At 42.9% G+C, this 13,578-nt stretch overlaps 1 protein-coding gene across 25 annotated transcripts in view; it reads right to left on the reverse strand.

The window, feature by feature from the left end:
• Positions 1 to 7,275: 7,275 nt before the first annotated feature.
• TRIP12 (thyroid hormone receptor interactor 12) overlaps positions 7,276 to 13,578 on the reverse strand; it is a 132,364-nt gene continuing 126,061 nt past the window's right edge. For all 25 annotated transcript variants that reach the window (XM_072961808.1, XM_031677890.2, XM_072961821.1 and 22 more), the window contains 5 exons: positions 12,660 to 12,824; positions 11,033 to 11,146; positions 9,130 to 9,224; positions 8,521 to 8,624; positions 7,276 to 7,814 (listed from right to left, as the gene is read on the reverse strand). In XM_072961808.1, the coding sequence (XP_072817909.1) occupies positions 7,618 to 7,814; positions 8,521 to 8,624; positions 9,130 to 9,224; positions 11,033 to 11,146; positions 12,660 to 12,824 (675 nt within the window). In that variant the 3' untranslated portion in view covers positions 7,276 to 7,617. The remainder of the gene's footprint in view (positions 7,815 to 8,520; positions 8,625 to 9,129; positions 9,225 to 11,032; positions 11,147 to 12,659; positions 12,825 to 13,578) is intronic.

Here is a 13,578-nt window from a genome sequence, read left to right on the forward strand (position 1 = left end):
AGCAGCTTTGAGTTGAAAAAAATTTTGTCATCAAAAATGAAATATAATTGATAGAACCACTGTTTGTTGACTTCCCTCTCTCCTGGGCTGTCTGTACTAAGTATATTTTGAAACAAATAGAATCACAATACTCTATGTGTAATCTTCAAATTGATTTTTAAAAAATTGGTTTGTTTTCAAAATGGACTTTTTCATCCCCTTGTATCACGTCTACTCTGGCAATAGGAATACTGAGGGTGTTTTTTTTTTTCATTCATCAGTTTATGACAGAAATGCTTTTTAATTCTGACCAGCACTAGTCATTCCCAGGTCATCCTACTTGGTCATGAATCTGCTTCCTTCCTGAACAAACTCTGATTTTGTTTGTCTATACTGGCCCAAGCGAATGATTTACCAAAAAATACAACAGGACTGTGTCAACAGCACATTTTGTCAAAGAAGGAGGTATCACCACTGGTTACAGACCTGGTTGTTTCTGCTCTTGGTGGTGGCGGTGATGTTAAGAGGTCGTTTTTCTGACTCCGTATAACTCTGTTGATGACCTATTTCTCCTTTGGATTTTTACAAATCCACGTAATTTAGCACTTAGCTGTGTACATAGTTGTTTTGGTTCCATTTTGCCTTCCACCTGGATCTTAAACTCCTTGAAGTCAAAGAGCACCGGTGACACAGTCTGAGTGGCAAAGAGGAAACAACTCACATGCCGAAGTCCCCATGGACTCCTCAGTGCCTATCTGAGCGCCGTCTAGGACAGGCGTCTCGCCAGGCACCAGAGATGAGACGGCAGATGGCAAACTAGGAGGACTGAACACATCACATTAAACTGTTTGTAGTGTGCTTAATTGGCCATGCAATCCTAATGAAAATCTCCAAGTAAAGGAAAAACAATTAAAAAACCCTTTTTTTAAAATTCATCCCCTTTCTGGTAGATGTCAGCTTGATCAGTGATTGAAGAGATTCCGTCTCATCCCCGTGGGTGTTAGGAGACAGACCAGGAAAATGACATGTTGGAGAGAAAGACCACAGAAATCTCAAGTTTTTATCTCTGTTGGTCAAAACATCATTTAACGCTTTGGGAGGAAATGGATTCTGTTTTCTCTCCATCCAGCTGGAATGTTATGTATCAGAACAATGGGAGCAAACGAATCTCTTACAGCACTGAATTGTCCACGGGGAAAGCAAGCTTATTTTTTGCCTCTTCTATTAGCCCGTAATGCTATGCTATGAGACCAAGTTCTTTTGATTGCGTAGTTCTAGAAAGTTGAAAACATTGGCTTGAACAATTTACTGAACATCCTCTGACATCAGAACGACTGGACTTTTCTCAATGAATTTCAGTAAGACTGCTTTGAAATTGGAAAAGTGACAATTATAATGACATTTTCTGAATTTAGTATTCTCTCAAGGTTAGTTATATTTGATATAAAAAGAGGAAATTCTCTTTCCAGCATGGCAGAAGTTCTCATTTAAGTCGGATATCAGAGCGGTAAGGAAGATGACTTCCTCCTAATGGAAGGAAGGGAGGAGAGGTATGCAGTGTGCGCGTGTGTGTGCGCATGTGTGTGTGTGTGTGTGCGCGCGCGCGTAGTGGGGGAGGGCAGAATTATGGTCTTTTCTAGGTGATGTCCTCTTCTTATCCCTAAGTTGTACCTGCTCACAAGTGCTGCAAAGTTTTGATTTGTTATTAACCACAATCATTGGCTGAATATAAAACTTGATTGCATAGTAATCTATAATGAAAAAGAACATGAAAATGAATATATATGTATGTCCATGTATGACCGAATCATTATGCTGTGCACCAGAGGTTGACACACTGTAAACTGACTATACTTCAATTAAAAAAACAAAAACAAAAACCAAAAAACAAAAAAAACCTTGATTGCTTTCCAAAAGCTGCAACACATAATCCCTGTTTCTCAGCCAGGGGGGTAACACCCTGATTATCTGGGATGTCTGGGAGTATTGGGGGCATCTTGACTTGTCACAGCGACTGAGGGTGAGTGCTACTGAGGTCTGGAGCCTGGAGCCAGGGAAACCAGATGCTCCAACAGGAAGGGCTGGGCCAACCAAAGTGCCCGTGAGGCCTCCATGGAGAGACCCCGGGAGACAGTTCGAAGAATTACACCCAAGATTGTAAGAATATTAACACTAAAATGTGACATTTGAGACGAGTGAACTGGTTTGACAAGTACAGAGGGGAGGGCGAGGGCCGCGAGGTTGGGGTCACGACTCTCCCTGCGGGGAGGTGCCGGGTCGGGCCAGATGGTCCAGGGCTCGTCCTGCTCGGCCACGTGCAATGCCACGGAGCCCTTTGCCTGCTCTGTGCCAGTTCCTGTGACGCCTGGATTCCAGGGGCTGTGAGTTCTGCCTAGGTGGCGTCGAGACGCACTCCCGGAGGGGACTGACTGGATGAATGGTCTTACCCGAGGCCCATATTCCCTCATTAGGAAGCAAACACCAAAGGGAGAGTGTTGGGCTTTCCCTTTATCATGTTCGTTCTCTACGGTTATTTCAGATAACCGGATCTTCACATCCAGTCACGGAAAATCAGTGTGAACACGGGCCTGTCCCTTTAACATTCTCGGCTTGTGTTTTCTGCCCTCATATTCCTTAGCGCAATTTTCTTGATAATAATGTAAATTCTTAAGATAGTGTCCCTAATGGATGTTCAGTGTATCTTAGGCACAGAGAAGGTATTAAAATCTATTCCTCAAACCTGAATTCCCAGGGACAGCACCATCTTCCACTTGTGCCTGGGCCTTGAAGCCACCACGGGGTTATCTGAGGTACAAGCACCTCAGGTGTCTCCCACAGTTGCCTGAAGTACGCAGGTGATTTCTTGGGGGTTCTGGGGCCTGCTGCCCTGGCAGCTCCCCACAAAGGCAGGACGGAGTGGCTTGCGGCACCAGCACCCCCACGTAGAGTCGGGGGAGGGCCGGAGCAGAGACCAGACACACCTGAGGTCCGTAACCTACCTGGCAGAGAACGAGGGATGGCAGAGGCTTCAGGGAGCATGAGAGTTACAAGAATTGTAACAAAATGCCCCACCTTCCCCATGCACTGGGTTCAAGAGGGTCTGAAGGGACACTGTTTCCTATTGGACACAACTGCCACTGAGATTTAAAACTTCTCTATAGCCCAACATGCCAACGTCCATTCACAGAATGACATCAACCAAAAATGTGATGCTCCTCAGCCCCACCCCGGCACTGGTGACACCGATGGCTCTGCACGGTACAGACTTCATGTCTGCGCCAGGCTGGTGCAAGGCCTGAGTTCGTAGCACCCATCACCTGAGATTCAAAGTCATTTTCCAGACCAAGTGATTCAACAAGGGGAAACTGTGGCTTTATCCTTAGGCAGTTGCACCAACAGACCAGAGAAGCGTGTGTGTTCGTGCACGTGCGTGTGTTGTGGACACATCTACGTATACACTTCCTCCTCTTCTTCTCTTAAACAGTAACAACAAAATCAAAACAAGCAGTTTCAAACCCCCCATCTCCTTTGCTTTCTTAAATCAATTCTACTTTTCCTTTTCTGTTTTAGAATAGGATGATGATCCAGACCTTTGTCAAGGGCAGAGCACCAGCCTTGAAAGCCAAGCGCGGTGACCTCGTGGGGGTCCAACCAGGAGGTTCTGTTGCCTGTGCACGTTGTCAAGTGTCTCCCCACCCCAGAGGCCGCCTCACCACTGCCGAGGAACAGCTTACAGAACAAGTATAACATAATCTCTCTCCACCAACAAGCAAGTGTTAGGGTCATCTCTGAATTTTCTCCTGTAACTAACTCTCCACTATCTATCTGCCTCCAAAAAGGCTAAGACTACTGTGTTACTTACCACGATAGGAAGCTTTACAGAAGCCACCCAGACAAACATACCACTTCTCAGAAGAACCCTTTAGTTGTGCATAATTTAATAAAACTGACCATGTAGGATAATGCTGTTTATTAAAAATATATTCAGGGAGAAGGAAGTCAGTGCATTTATGCAATTTTACATACACATCTGTAGTTTGAGGTTCCATTATTCCAACAGTTCATATAAATCACTGTTTCAGGTAAGAGAAAAAAAATGCTTTACACAGGAGATCAGCAATTGGTTATAGGTTTGGTAATGAGTAAGCTTGTTGTAAAAATAAAACCACCTCTTCCATTATTAAAGAATGTCTCCTTTATGCAGAACAAGTCTTTAGAATTAAGAACTTTTTTTGCATAAGAATTAACTTGAAGTTCTTGGAAAACAGCCAATCCTCCGTTTTCTATAAATATAAATGCTATATTTTGTTTGGAATTTTTTTTTCTTTTGAGGTAACAAAGGAAGCGTTTTCAGTGATTCGTCACTAGGTTATCCTTTATCAGGGATGCCAGCTACTGCAGCGTCACACCGAAGACCCATACAGAAGCATTTTTCAGAGTTAGAAATACAGAATGACATTTCCAAACAACGTTCTCATTACAGCAGGGAAAATAAACTGGGTCAAAAAAACAAAGCCTCAGATAAAATGAATTAAAGGCTTGATCATTTTTGCCAATGAAGAATGAACAGGAGTATCCAGACCCCCACCCCCCTCAGAAGGACTTGGTTTCTGAATGCACGGTTAGGTCTTTCCCCAGCAAGACAACCCCACTTCCCCAGTTTACTCACTGGCAGCAATTGGGAGTGCAACCTCAACACGAGTAGAACTAAAGGGAAGACAAACTACTAACTGTCTAGTGATGACCCTTACTGTGGAAAATCGGGAGTTGAATCGATTTCTTGGATGCAGAAGTCGGGGTCCTGTCCCTTAGCCTTGTGGCCTTGACGCCCCAGAACAGGGAGGGATGTCAGCCAGCGGCACCTCCCCTCCCCCCGTTCTGTACCAGAGTCACGGGAACAGCCAAGGAAGGACGGACTTGGGGATACGACCTTCTTTACAGAATGCTGCGGTGAAAACACGGGGAACCAGGGCTGAAGAAGAGAAAACTCTTGTGTCCAATGAGAAGCTGCGTGTAAGGCTCCTGCTGGGCGTGGCTAAGGCATCTGGAACTCTCCGTGTCTTCCTAGGAAGACTGTCTAGAACTTACAGTTCACTTCTCTGGGGGGCTGGGAGGAGGGGAATACATGAACCTAACTTTTCCTTCCTTCTTAAATAGTTAAAAGTGTTTTCATGTACAAAGCAGATCCCATCAGTGACTTCTACGTGGCAGCGCCACTCAGTGTTAGCTGTGACTAACATCGGACTCTGCCTTGGCGAAAACTCAAAGACAACAAAATCTTCATCACTACCCAAAGGTCTGTGTGTGTAAAGAGTACTTAGAAAGTAGTGCGTTGACAGGATTACTAAGCAAAGAAACTTAAGGCATAACTGGAGCAACAGCAAATGAAGTGTGTTTTTCCCTACGAAGCAGTATTAAGGCCTCTGCCGAGGGAGATGCTTTGCAATGGGAAGAGTCTTCCTGCCCCTACTTAACCAAGGATCCCCCAAATTAAGGAGTAAGCTAAAGACTGAAAGCTTTTGAACAGCTAACTACTGACTCTGAAACAATCAAGCTCCAGAGTTTGATTCAAAACTGCCAAAGGTACTCGTTTGATGCTGAAATCAATGAGGCCAAATCTGCCAGGGCCGTGATATGGATCAAATGTCAAATACAGGTGTTTGAAAATGAAACATTACTTTGTTTGTACATATGTCTAAATCCTAACAACAAAACCCTTTAAAAAATGAGAAACAAAATGTCATGTTTCGGCAAAAGTCTTTTGTGCTTAGTTTGTAAAAAGGTGTCAGAACAGTTTAAAACCAACTGGTTCATTAACAGTAGTTTCGCTTGATTAAACTGCACAGCTCCTAGGCTGTCAAGGTCAGAACTGCAAGAAACCCAGCTCCCTTTCCTGATTTCAGCGGGAAGCGGCTCGCTTGCCAGGGCCTCTGCAAGGATCAGGGAGCCACGCCACCAGCGCCCCTCCCGGCTCCAGTCCACTTCATAGGGTCACTGAGAAAGGGGCTGCTCGTATAAGGCCATTTAAGTGTAGAACGACACAGGAATCCAAATTAAACAAACCGCTGAGTTTCTTTTAGGTGGTGGAATAGGGAACAAAGGGGTCTCTACATCCATTAAATAAGACTTTGGAACAGCAAACAAAAGAAAATTGATTTCTCAAAGTCCAATAAAACAAAACAAAACAAAACAATGAGCTCATCTCTCATTTTCAGAAAGATGAATTATGGAAATTCTCTCAAATCTATGCAACAGGCTTAATTTTGAACCTTAGGAAGGAAGGAATCTCCTCCCATTTTCTTTCCATATTTTATGTTCTTCAAGTTGCTATTAGAAATTCTTTGAATAGCGCGTCAGCCATGACGCAAGATCATGGACACATGGTGGTCCGCTTGCACTGAGACATCTCTACAATCCAAGTTTTGCATACAGCACAGAACTATAAACAAAAAGGTGAAGCAAACTTTATTTATTTTCAGGTAAAAACATCAACCTGATGAATTATTGCAGATTTGAGAAATCAGCACATAAAACAACTGGACAGAGCATTGCTTACAGGTGCTTTTATCTGTGTCGAGACAAAGGCTGAGCTGTTTGTCCCAAGTGAGCACTGGCAGCAGGGGAAGAGGAGGGTGGAAAAATGAAAGAAGACGATGAACAAAAACTTAAAACCAGAACAAGGGAGAAAAACTTTTTTTTTTTCCAACTCCGACAGGGAATGAAAGCTGCTAATTTCATTTAAAACCGTACATTAATTCCAAATGTTCTGGCCATAGGATAATAAATACTGGCCAGCCCAAGCTGGAGACCTGTTGACCTACACAAAAGAAGTGAATGAGCTCCTCCGTCTCCACTCCAGGGGTGGCCGTTGCCGGAATCGCCATGTAAACAGTCCTCGTGTGTCACCGGTGGGAGGCCGGTAATACCCTACAACTATATTAAAACTAAGCTATAAGAAAAGGCTACCTAGTTACAAAGGCTGAATTATACTGACAATATATTTCAATTCCATGAATTTTAAATTATATCTTAATTTGAGAGAGGACACGGAACAAAAGCTCATGGCAAATGGAAATGTACCAACTGTGGGTATCGTATACAAAGACGGCGTGAACCGCACAGACAGGACAGGGACCAGGGCGGGAAACTGAAGGGAGTGAAAAGCACGTGGAGCTAACCTACCGAACTGTATTTGTCAAATACATGTGAGTTTGAATTTCTGTACTTATGTACAAGAGCTGTCTTTGGAGGAAACAAAACTGCAGACTTAGCTAGATGGATACACACAGCCCAGAATTAAACTGCACAGCGACATTTATTGTTTCAGCCTGGAAAACATCCCTTTTGTAAATTTCACACAGCAAAGCAAGTTAAAAACTTCACTCATCAAATAAATGATAATTTAAACAAGAACTTGCTAAAGAAACCTCATCACAACAATGTTTTAGGGCCTGATCACTTTAAGTCCATGGGGCCATTAATGAATATGAACCAAGTGTCTCTTTTGTAATCTGCAAGCCGTTTTTCCTACAACAAGAAGGCGTAACATGTTTCCTTGACTCAGGTGATACATTTAGAAAAGAAATCATGATTTTTCTCTTTTGCTGTAACAGGCAGACACCGCGTGGCTCGCTGTGATCAGGAGAGATGGAAGGACTGCTGCCCCTCCCGCGCGGCCATCAACAGCTTCTCCCGCATGATCTCAAGGCTTGAATAGTCCGGCAACTTAAGGTAGTTCACACAGGTCATTACAGAGGGCAGGAAGTCATCTGGGTTTTCCGTTGATTCAAATGTCTTCCGGACAATTGTCAGAGGTGGATTCAAGCTCCGGAAGCCTGATTAAGAGGGAGGGAAGAAGGACCAAGCAACTTGGTAAGTTTACAGGGCGCCCGCCAGCGAGCTCAGAGAAAACAGGCTCTTATCCATGAGGAGAACTGGTCTGGAATCACAAGTGTGGACACCCTTTCTTATCAACCATCAGAACACATGACACCGCTCTGCTCGCAAGGTTACCACACACAGGTCTTCTTTCTTGCTTGGCAATCAAATCTACACGTTCAAGATACACCGAGTGTATGGGACCTGGTACCTGCTTTATTTACCACCAGAGTCACTGAATAACATGGAGGCAAAGAGTTCTTTATGCTTTCCTTTGCTTTTAAAACAGAGTACCAATTCAACTCATATTAGGATTCATTTCTGGAAAAGACGGACTTTTGAATGCCTTCTCATCTAAGTCATCTAAGGGTTAATAATATACAAATGCCTGAGAATTTGAATTTCATGTAGAGCTGCAAGCTGCACTGCATGTACATTACTGATGTGTTTAAGACAATCCCTATGAATCTCCCTGCCAGTGACAGCTCTTAATACACTGCAAAACAAACTGAACTTAGGAACATTAAGATATTGCAACAACGAAGAGGAACTGTAAGTCAAATAAACCGTATCCCGCTATTGGTACTGAAGTTTCTCTCTCTGTCTCACACACACACCCCTCCACACACCCCCATAGCAACAATAAATCAACAGCATACCCACCTCCAACAGGCAATCTTGGGCTACCTGTCACAAACTGGAGAAATAACCTCTGCTGCTCATTATCAAAACTACTGAGAATCTCAAACAAGAACTTCACAGCCCGACTACAACAGAAATAAATACACCAAAATTATTTCATCATATTAACATAATAACAGTGTGACGCTCGCAATTAGCTAGACTATCAAATGTAAATATGATTACATATGAATTCACATTATAATGCACTCAAATCAAATTTGTTTCTGTTGTTACAGTTGGAATTCAAATGGAATGATTACGGTTGTAATGAATACGACTTGTTGTCTGGGATCGTACAGGTATTTCCATTTTACTGCACATAAAAACGGGCTGTGGGGTCACCCCAGGATTATCTGCTCTTCCTCCACTGCTCCCCACCGCCTGCCCATTTTCACAAAAATACGTGAGAAAAAACCTCCCCAAACCCTTTGGGTCCTAAAGTTATAGTCTTGAGAGAAATGAAGCCAAAATATCAGAAAGCCTCCTTTAATAAGTAAACAAAGCTAAAAGTTTGTGTACACATGCACACACACAGTTACCACCAAATTCTTCAATATAAACTGGACAACTGGCAGCCCCGGGAAGTACCTGTCATGCGTATAACCGTGGTCTGGCCTGCAGCATTCCATCAGCGTCTTTGCGTCCCAAGTGTCCGCTTTACTGCCGCACAGGAGCTGGTCCAGCTGTGTGTTGAAACAAGGGCCACAAATTACTAACGACACAGCTGCACAGCTGAGTTGACAGTGCACACCACATGCTCTGTTTTGTGGGGTGCGATCCGAAGGTCTACAGAAGTCCAAAAACTTCTGGGGGAGAATACAGCTCAGCAGTATAGTGCACGCTTAGCATGCACAAGGTCCTGGGTTCAATCCCCAGGACCTCCATTAAAATAAATAAATAAATAAAAAAGCAAGCAAGCAAGCCAGCCCCCAAACTTCTGCTTCGCACGCTTTATGTGATGCGCTCTTCTAACAGATTTGTAGATTCCTCCCCTCTTTGGTTGCACATTAACACGTGCCCTGTCCATCTGCAGGAACAAGGTCCTAGAGGAGCCTTTAATCCGAAACAAAACACACCTGAGACAAACCCCTGATACGTTTTCTTAATTCTCATCATTTCTTTAGAGGCTTTAACCTGATGATCTACTTCTAACCAGGGAGATTTTATAAATCCTGCCTTTCAGAAACACAAGGGCACACAATAATGGGAGCCAAGATAGAGAATACTGAGCTGGAGAGAGAAGTGGGAGAAGAAAGCTGGACTGAGATGTGGCAAAGGAGTAGGTTTTCACACTGTAAAGAAAGGCACTTCCATGCCACATGGTTGTCTGGGCTGTCTGGACCAAGCTAGCCATTAGAGAACAAGTATCAGAAAGCAAGAAATGCTCGTGCGTCCTTGGAAAACCTAACGTCTGTTTCAAATTAAGTTATCTTTTCCCTGGTTAACCGCCCATTTGCGGAGCGACCGCACACTGAGAAGATCCACTCAGGACATATGAAGTCTGGCGTCTACTACGCTGCCACTCACTGTCAGGCACTTCATGAGTCTGGTTAAGTAAGAGAGATTGTGCCCGTTTTCTAAATGGGCCAGTCAGAGCAGATACAACAACTCGGATAAAGCCACACAGCTAAGTAGTGGCGACTGGCATCTAATTCCAAAAGCAACACCTGCTGAAACAATTCCAGGTGACACTGACACATGGCACTAAGTACCAAATCAAAGTGGACGTGAAAACAATACTTGGGATTAAAATGATAAGTCATTCGAAGATTTCCAGATTCAGCCAGAAATAAACGTGTAGTCTACAGCTAGCATTCAAAAAAGAAACAGAAAGGTTTCCAGCCTGGAGAAACCTAACATCTTCTAGACCCTTTCTTTGACATCTCACTATCAGTGAGTAGTTCTTTGAGATTCTTGTTGCACTTCTAAAGATGGCCAGAAAAAACCAGGCATAGCTCATTTATTCCACTCTCACAAGTATTCTCTGTGATTCTGGCAATTAGATAATTTGCAACATTTCCTTAAAACGTCAAGGACTAACCTCCATCATAAAACAACTAATGTCTCGTCCGACCCAGAAAGCTGAGTTTAAAAATAGCAAGTGCAGCCTCCCCGGTTCAGGACTTCGGGCCCACGGCTCTCCCTGCAGCCCCCAGGGGACAGAAGCCTAAGTCCCCTCTCCCCCAGCAGCACCGAGGGCCAGTGGACAAGGATGCTACGCTTACTCAATCCCACACAGACCCCATGCTCTACTATTTACAGTGTATTTCATATTTATCTAATACAAAATATGAAATTTGTATTTAATATTCTTCCTTTCTAGGAGATGATCTTCTCTTTCACAGACACCCTCTTGCTCCCAAGCCCCCACCTTTTTGTTTGTTTGCAACAATGAGATCTCTGACTAAACAACACAGAGATAACCCACGAAGACATAAATCATAGATATAGAACTAGAAATAACCATTTCTTTTACACATAAACTACTCACTTCTTCCGGATAGAAGTACTGAAGATGACTGAGGGGAAAGACTGATTCAAATCCATCTCTGAATGAATCAAATTGCCTGGAAACACCTTCATTTAGTGCCCAGAATATAACCAGCTGCAAAAAGAAAAGTCTTTTAAAACCTGTGACAATATTTCAAATTCCTTTCCCATTTAGTATCTGGCAAAGTACGGTGAATACATCCTTCCTCAGCACTTAAAAAAAAGTCTTTAAAATATCTCCCAGAAAACTGCATAAGAGATCATTCAGGTCAACTTCTAATCCAGGGGCTTGCCAATAAGAAAATGTAAAAAACACCAGACACATTTATATTTAGTGTGTTTCAAAAATTCATTTACATAAAATCTCTACGGTATAGAGTTACACATTACCTTACCAGATGAGAAGCAGGTAAGACTTTCCCAAGAGAATAAAATGTTACTGAGAATTAAAGATAATGGTTCAAGAGGCACAATTACCAACCGGTACCTGCTTTTAATTTTTAATGTGCAATTTTCAGTTCTAAGTACTATTAAATTCTTAAAACCCAACAATTCAGCAGTATGCGCCTTCAGTTAGATAAAGAAACTGTGGAAGGCAATAACATGAAACTGAGGTGTATGAGAAAGCATTTGTTATTGGTCCAACATCTCCTAGTCATCAATGACTGACCAACCCTTTGGGGTCAGGAACAGAGGACCTACTGAGATAAAAATGACAACAACAGTGTTTTGTTGACAGTGAAACAAGCATTATTACAAATCAGTTCCAGAGAACCTTAATCTGGAGTTAACTCATCATTTACCAGTTAGCTGAAAGGTGAGCTTTCTCAAAGCAGGCAGTACAAGAACACAGTCCTGCTGACCTTTAAACGAATCGCAGAGCTATTAGGCAGACTGTCAGGCAGACTAAATAGTACGTGAGATCCTCTGCTACCCCTTCCCTCTCTCAAACTGAGGAGACCAGAGCTGAACATTTTCAGAAGTTCTACCTAAAATTCTACAGTAAGTTAGAGGAAAAGCAGGTCAGGTACACATGGCGTTTGGCTTGAACCCAGTGCTCTTTTCATTCAGTGTCAGTAATAAACCAAAAAAACTTTTCCAAAATTAGTGATAATAAAGACTTATATATAGGTTCTAATTCAAAGTATAATTTGTATTCAACACAAAATTGTTTTTCCTAAATTTAACAAGCAGTCAAGAACCACGAAAGGCCTCATGAAACCCGTAAGTGTGTGCACATGCGCACATACCTTGAGCGTTTAAGGCAACTGGGTCAAGTTAGGTGGCCTGACAGACAGGTAGAAGTGCAGGTGAGTGGGAACACAAGTGATGGCCCCTTTTCACTGGCTTCTTCTTAAACTAACAAAATGTGATGTTGCCAGACAGTATTCAAACTTGGAAGACAGAGTTCAAAGTCACATAAGGGATTGTGAACTACAGGACATGTTCTCTCAGGAGCAAACAGGAGCTAAGGCCTGGACAAGCGGACGTCATGCGGTGGTCCCGGTGTCAAAGGTCTCACAGCGTCTGTGCGGGCGGCCGCGGGACACACGCCTGGGCTTCACGGGACCGTCCCCTCCCTCTCCCTGCCAGCCGTCCGCCCAGGCCAGCCCCGCCACCCTACGTACTCTGAGGTACTCCTCTAGGTTGTGGATGGTGACGGGTATGTCCTTCCCTCCTTTCTTCAGCTCGATGTTAGGGAACCCTGGCAGAGTGAAGTCCAATCCTAGATCTTCAACTGAGCAGCCGTTCATAGTCAGGGTCTCTAATGCATATTGTAGACTCTCTTTGGTCTAAAAAAAGGAGAGGGGAGGGGCTGTCAAACACAACGATCCCCTCAATTCCAGATCCCCTCAATTCCATCTGTGTTTACAAAATAAAAGGTATGCTCATCAATTTTCTGGGTTCCCTTAGTTCATACCCTGTTTCTGCAGTGTATTTTTTTTTCTTTTTCTGACATAATCTACACAAAAATAAATCAGTGAGATCACATAGGCAATAATCTTAAATGCTTGAGAATCCAACTATTTTAATATGAGAAAATAAGACTGCTTGCATGTTCCTCCATAATGAGATGTTTGCTACTACTCAATCTGACCATATTCAATTAGATTTCACAGGACATAAGAGTTTGCACAATGGTCAATTTAAGAGTCTAGTCTCTAGAGCCGGATAAACTTTTTATAAACTCTAGGCTAATCTTAATGAATCCACTACATGTACAGAGCAAATACTGAGTAATGCAACACAGGGAAGAAACTATAAACACAAATGATGCGCTATCTAGTGAAAGTAAGTAATTTTTTCCCCTGCAAGCTCTAGTCTAAGGAATACCTGGAGACTCTGCAATTACTGTAGGCCTAGCATGAACAAACTTGTATTCACACAGCAACAATGCCATGAAAAAGGTTCCAACAAATCCCTAAGAAAAGTCAAGTCCTACTCTAAAGACAAATGTTAAAAACAGTTGTATTATTCACTTTTTAAAATGCTTAAGAATATGAACGGCTTACATAAAACACTATTTCTTTTAGACTAAGAATCGAA

This window comes from Vicugna pacos, chromosome 5, assembly GCF_048564905.1.
Source record: "Vicugna pacos chromosome 5, VicPac4, whole genome shotgun sequence".
Classification (NCBI taxonomy): Eukaryota; Metazoa; Chordata; class Mammalia; order Artiodactyla; family Camelidae; genus Vicugna; species Vicugna pacos.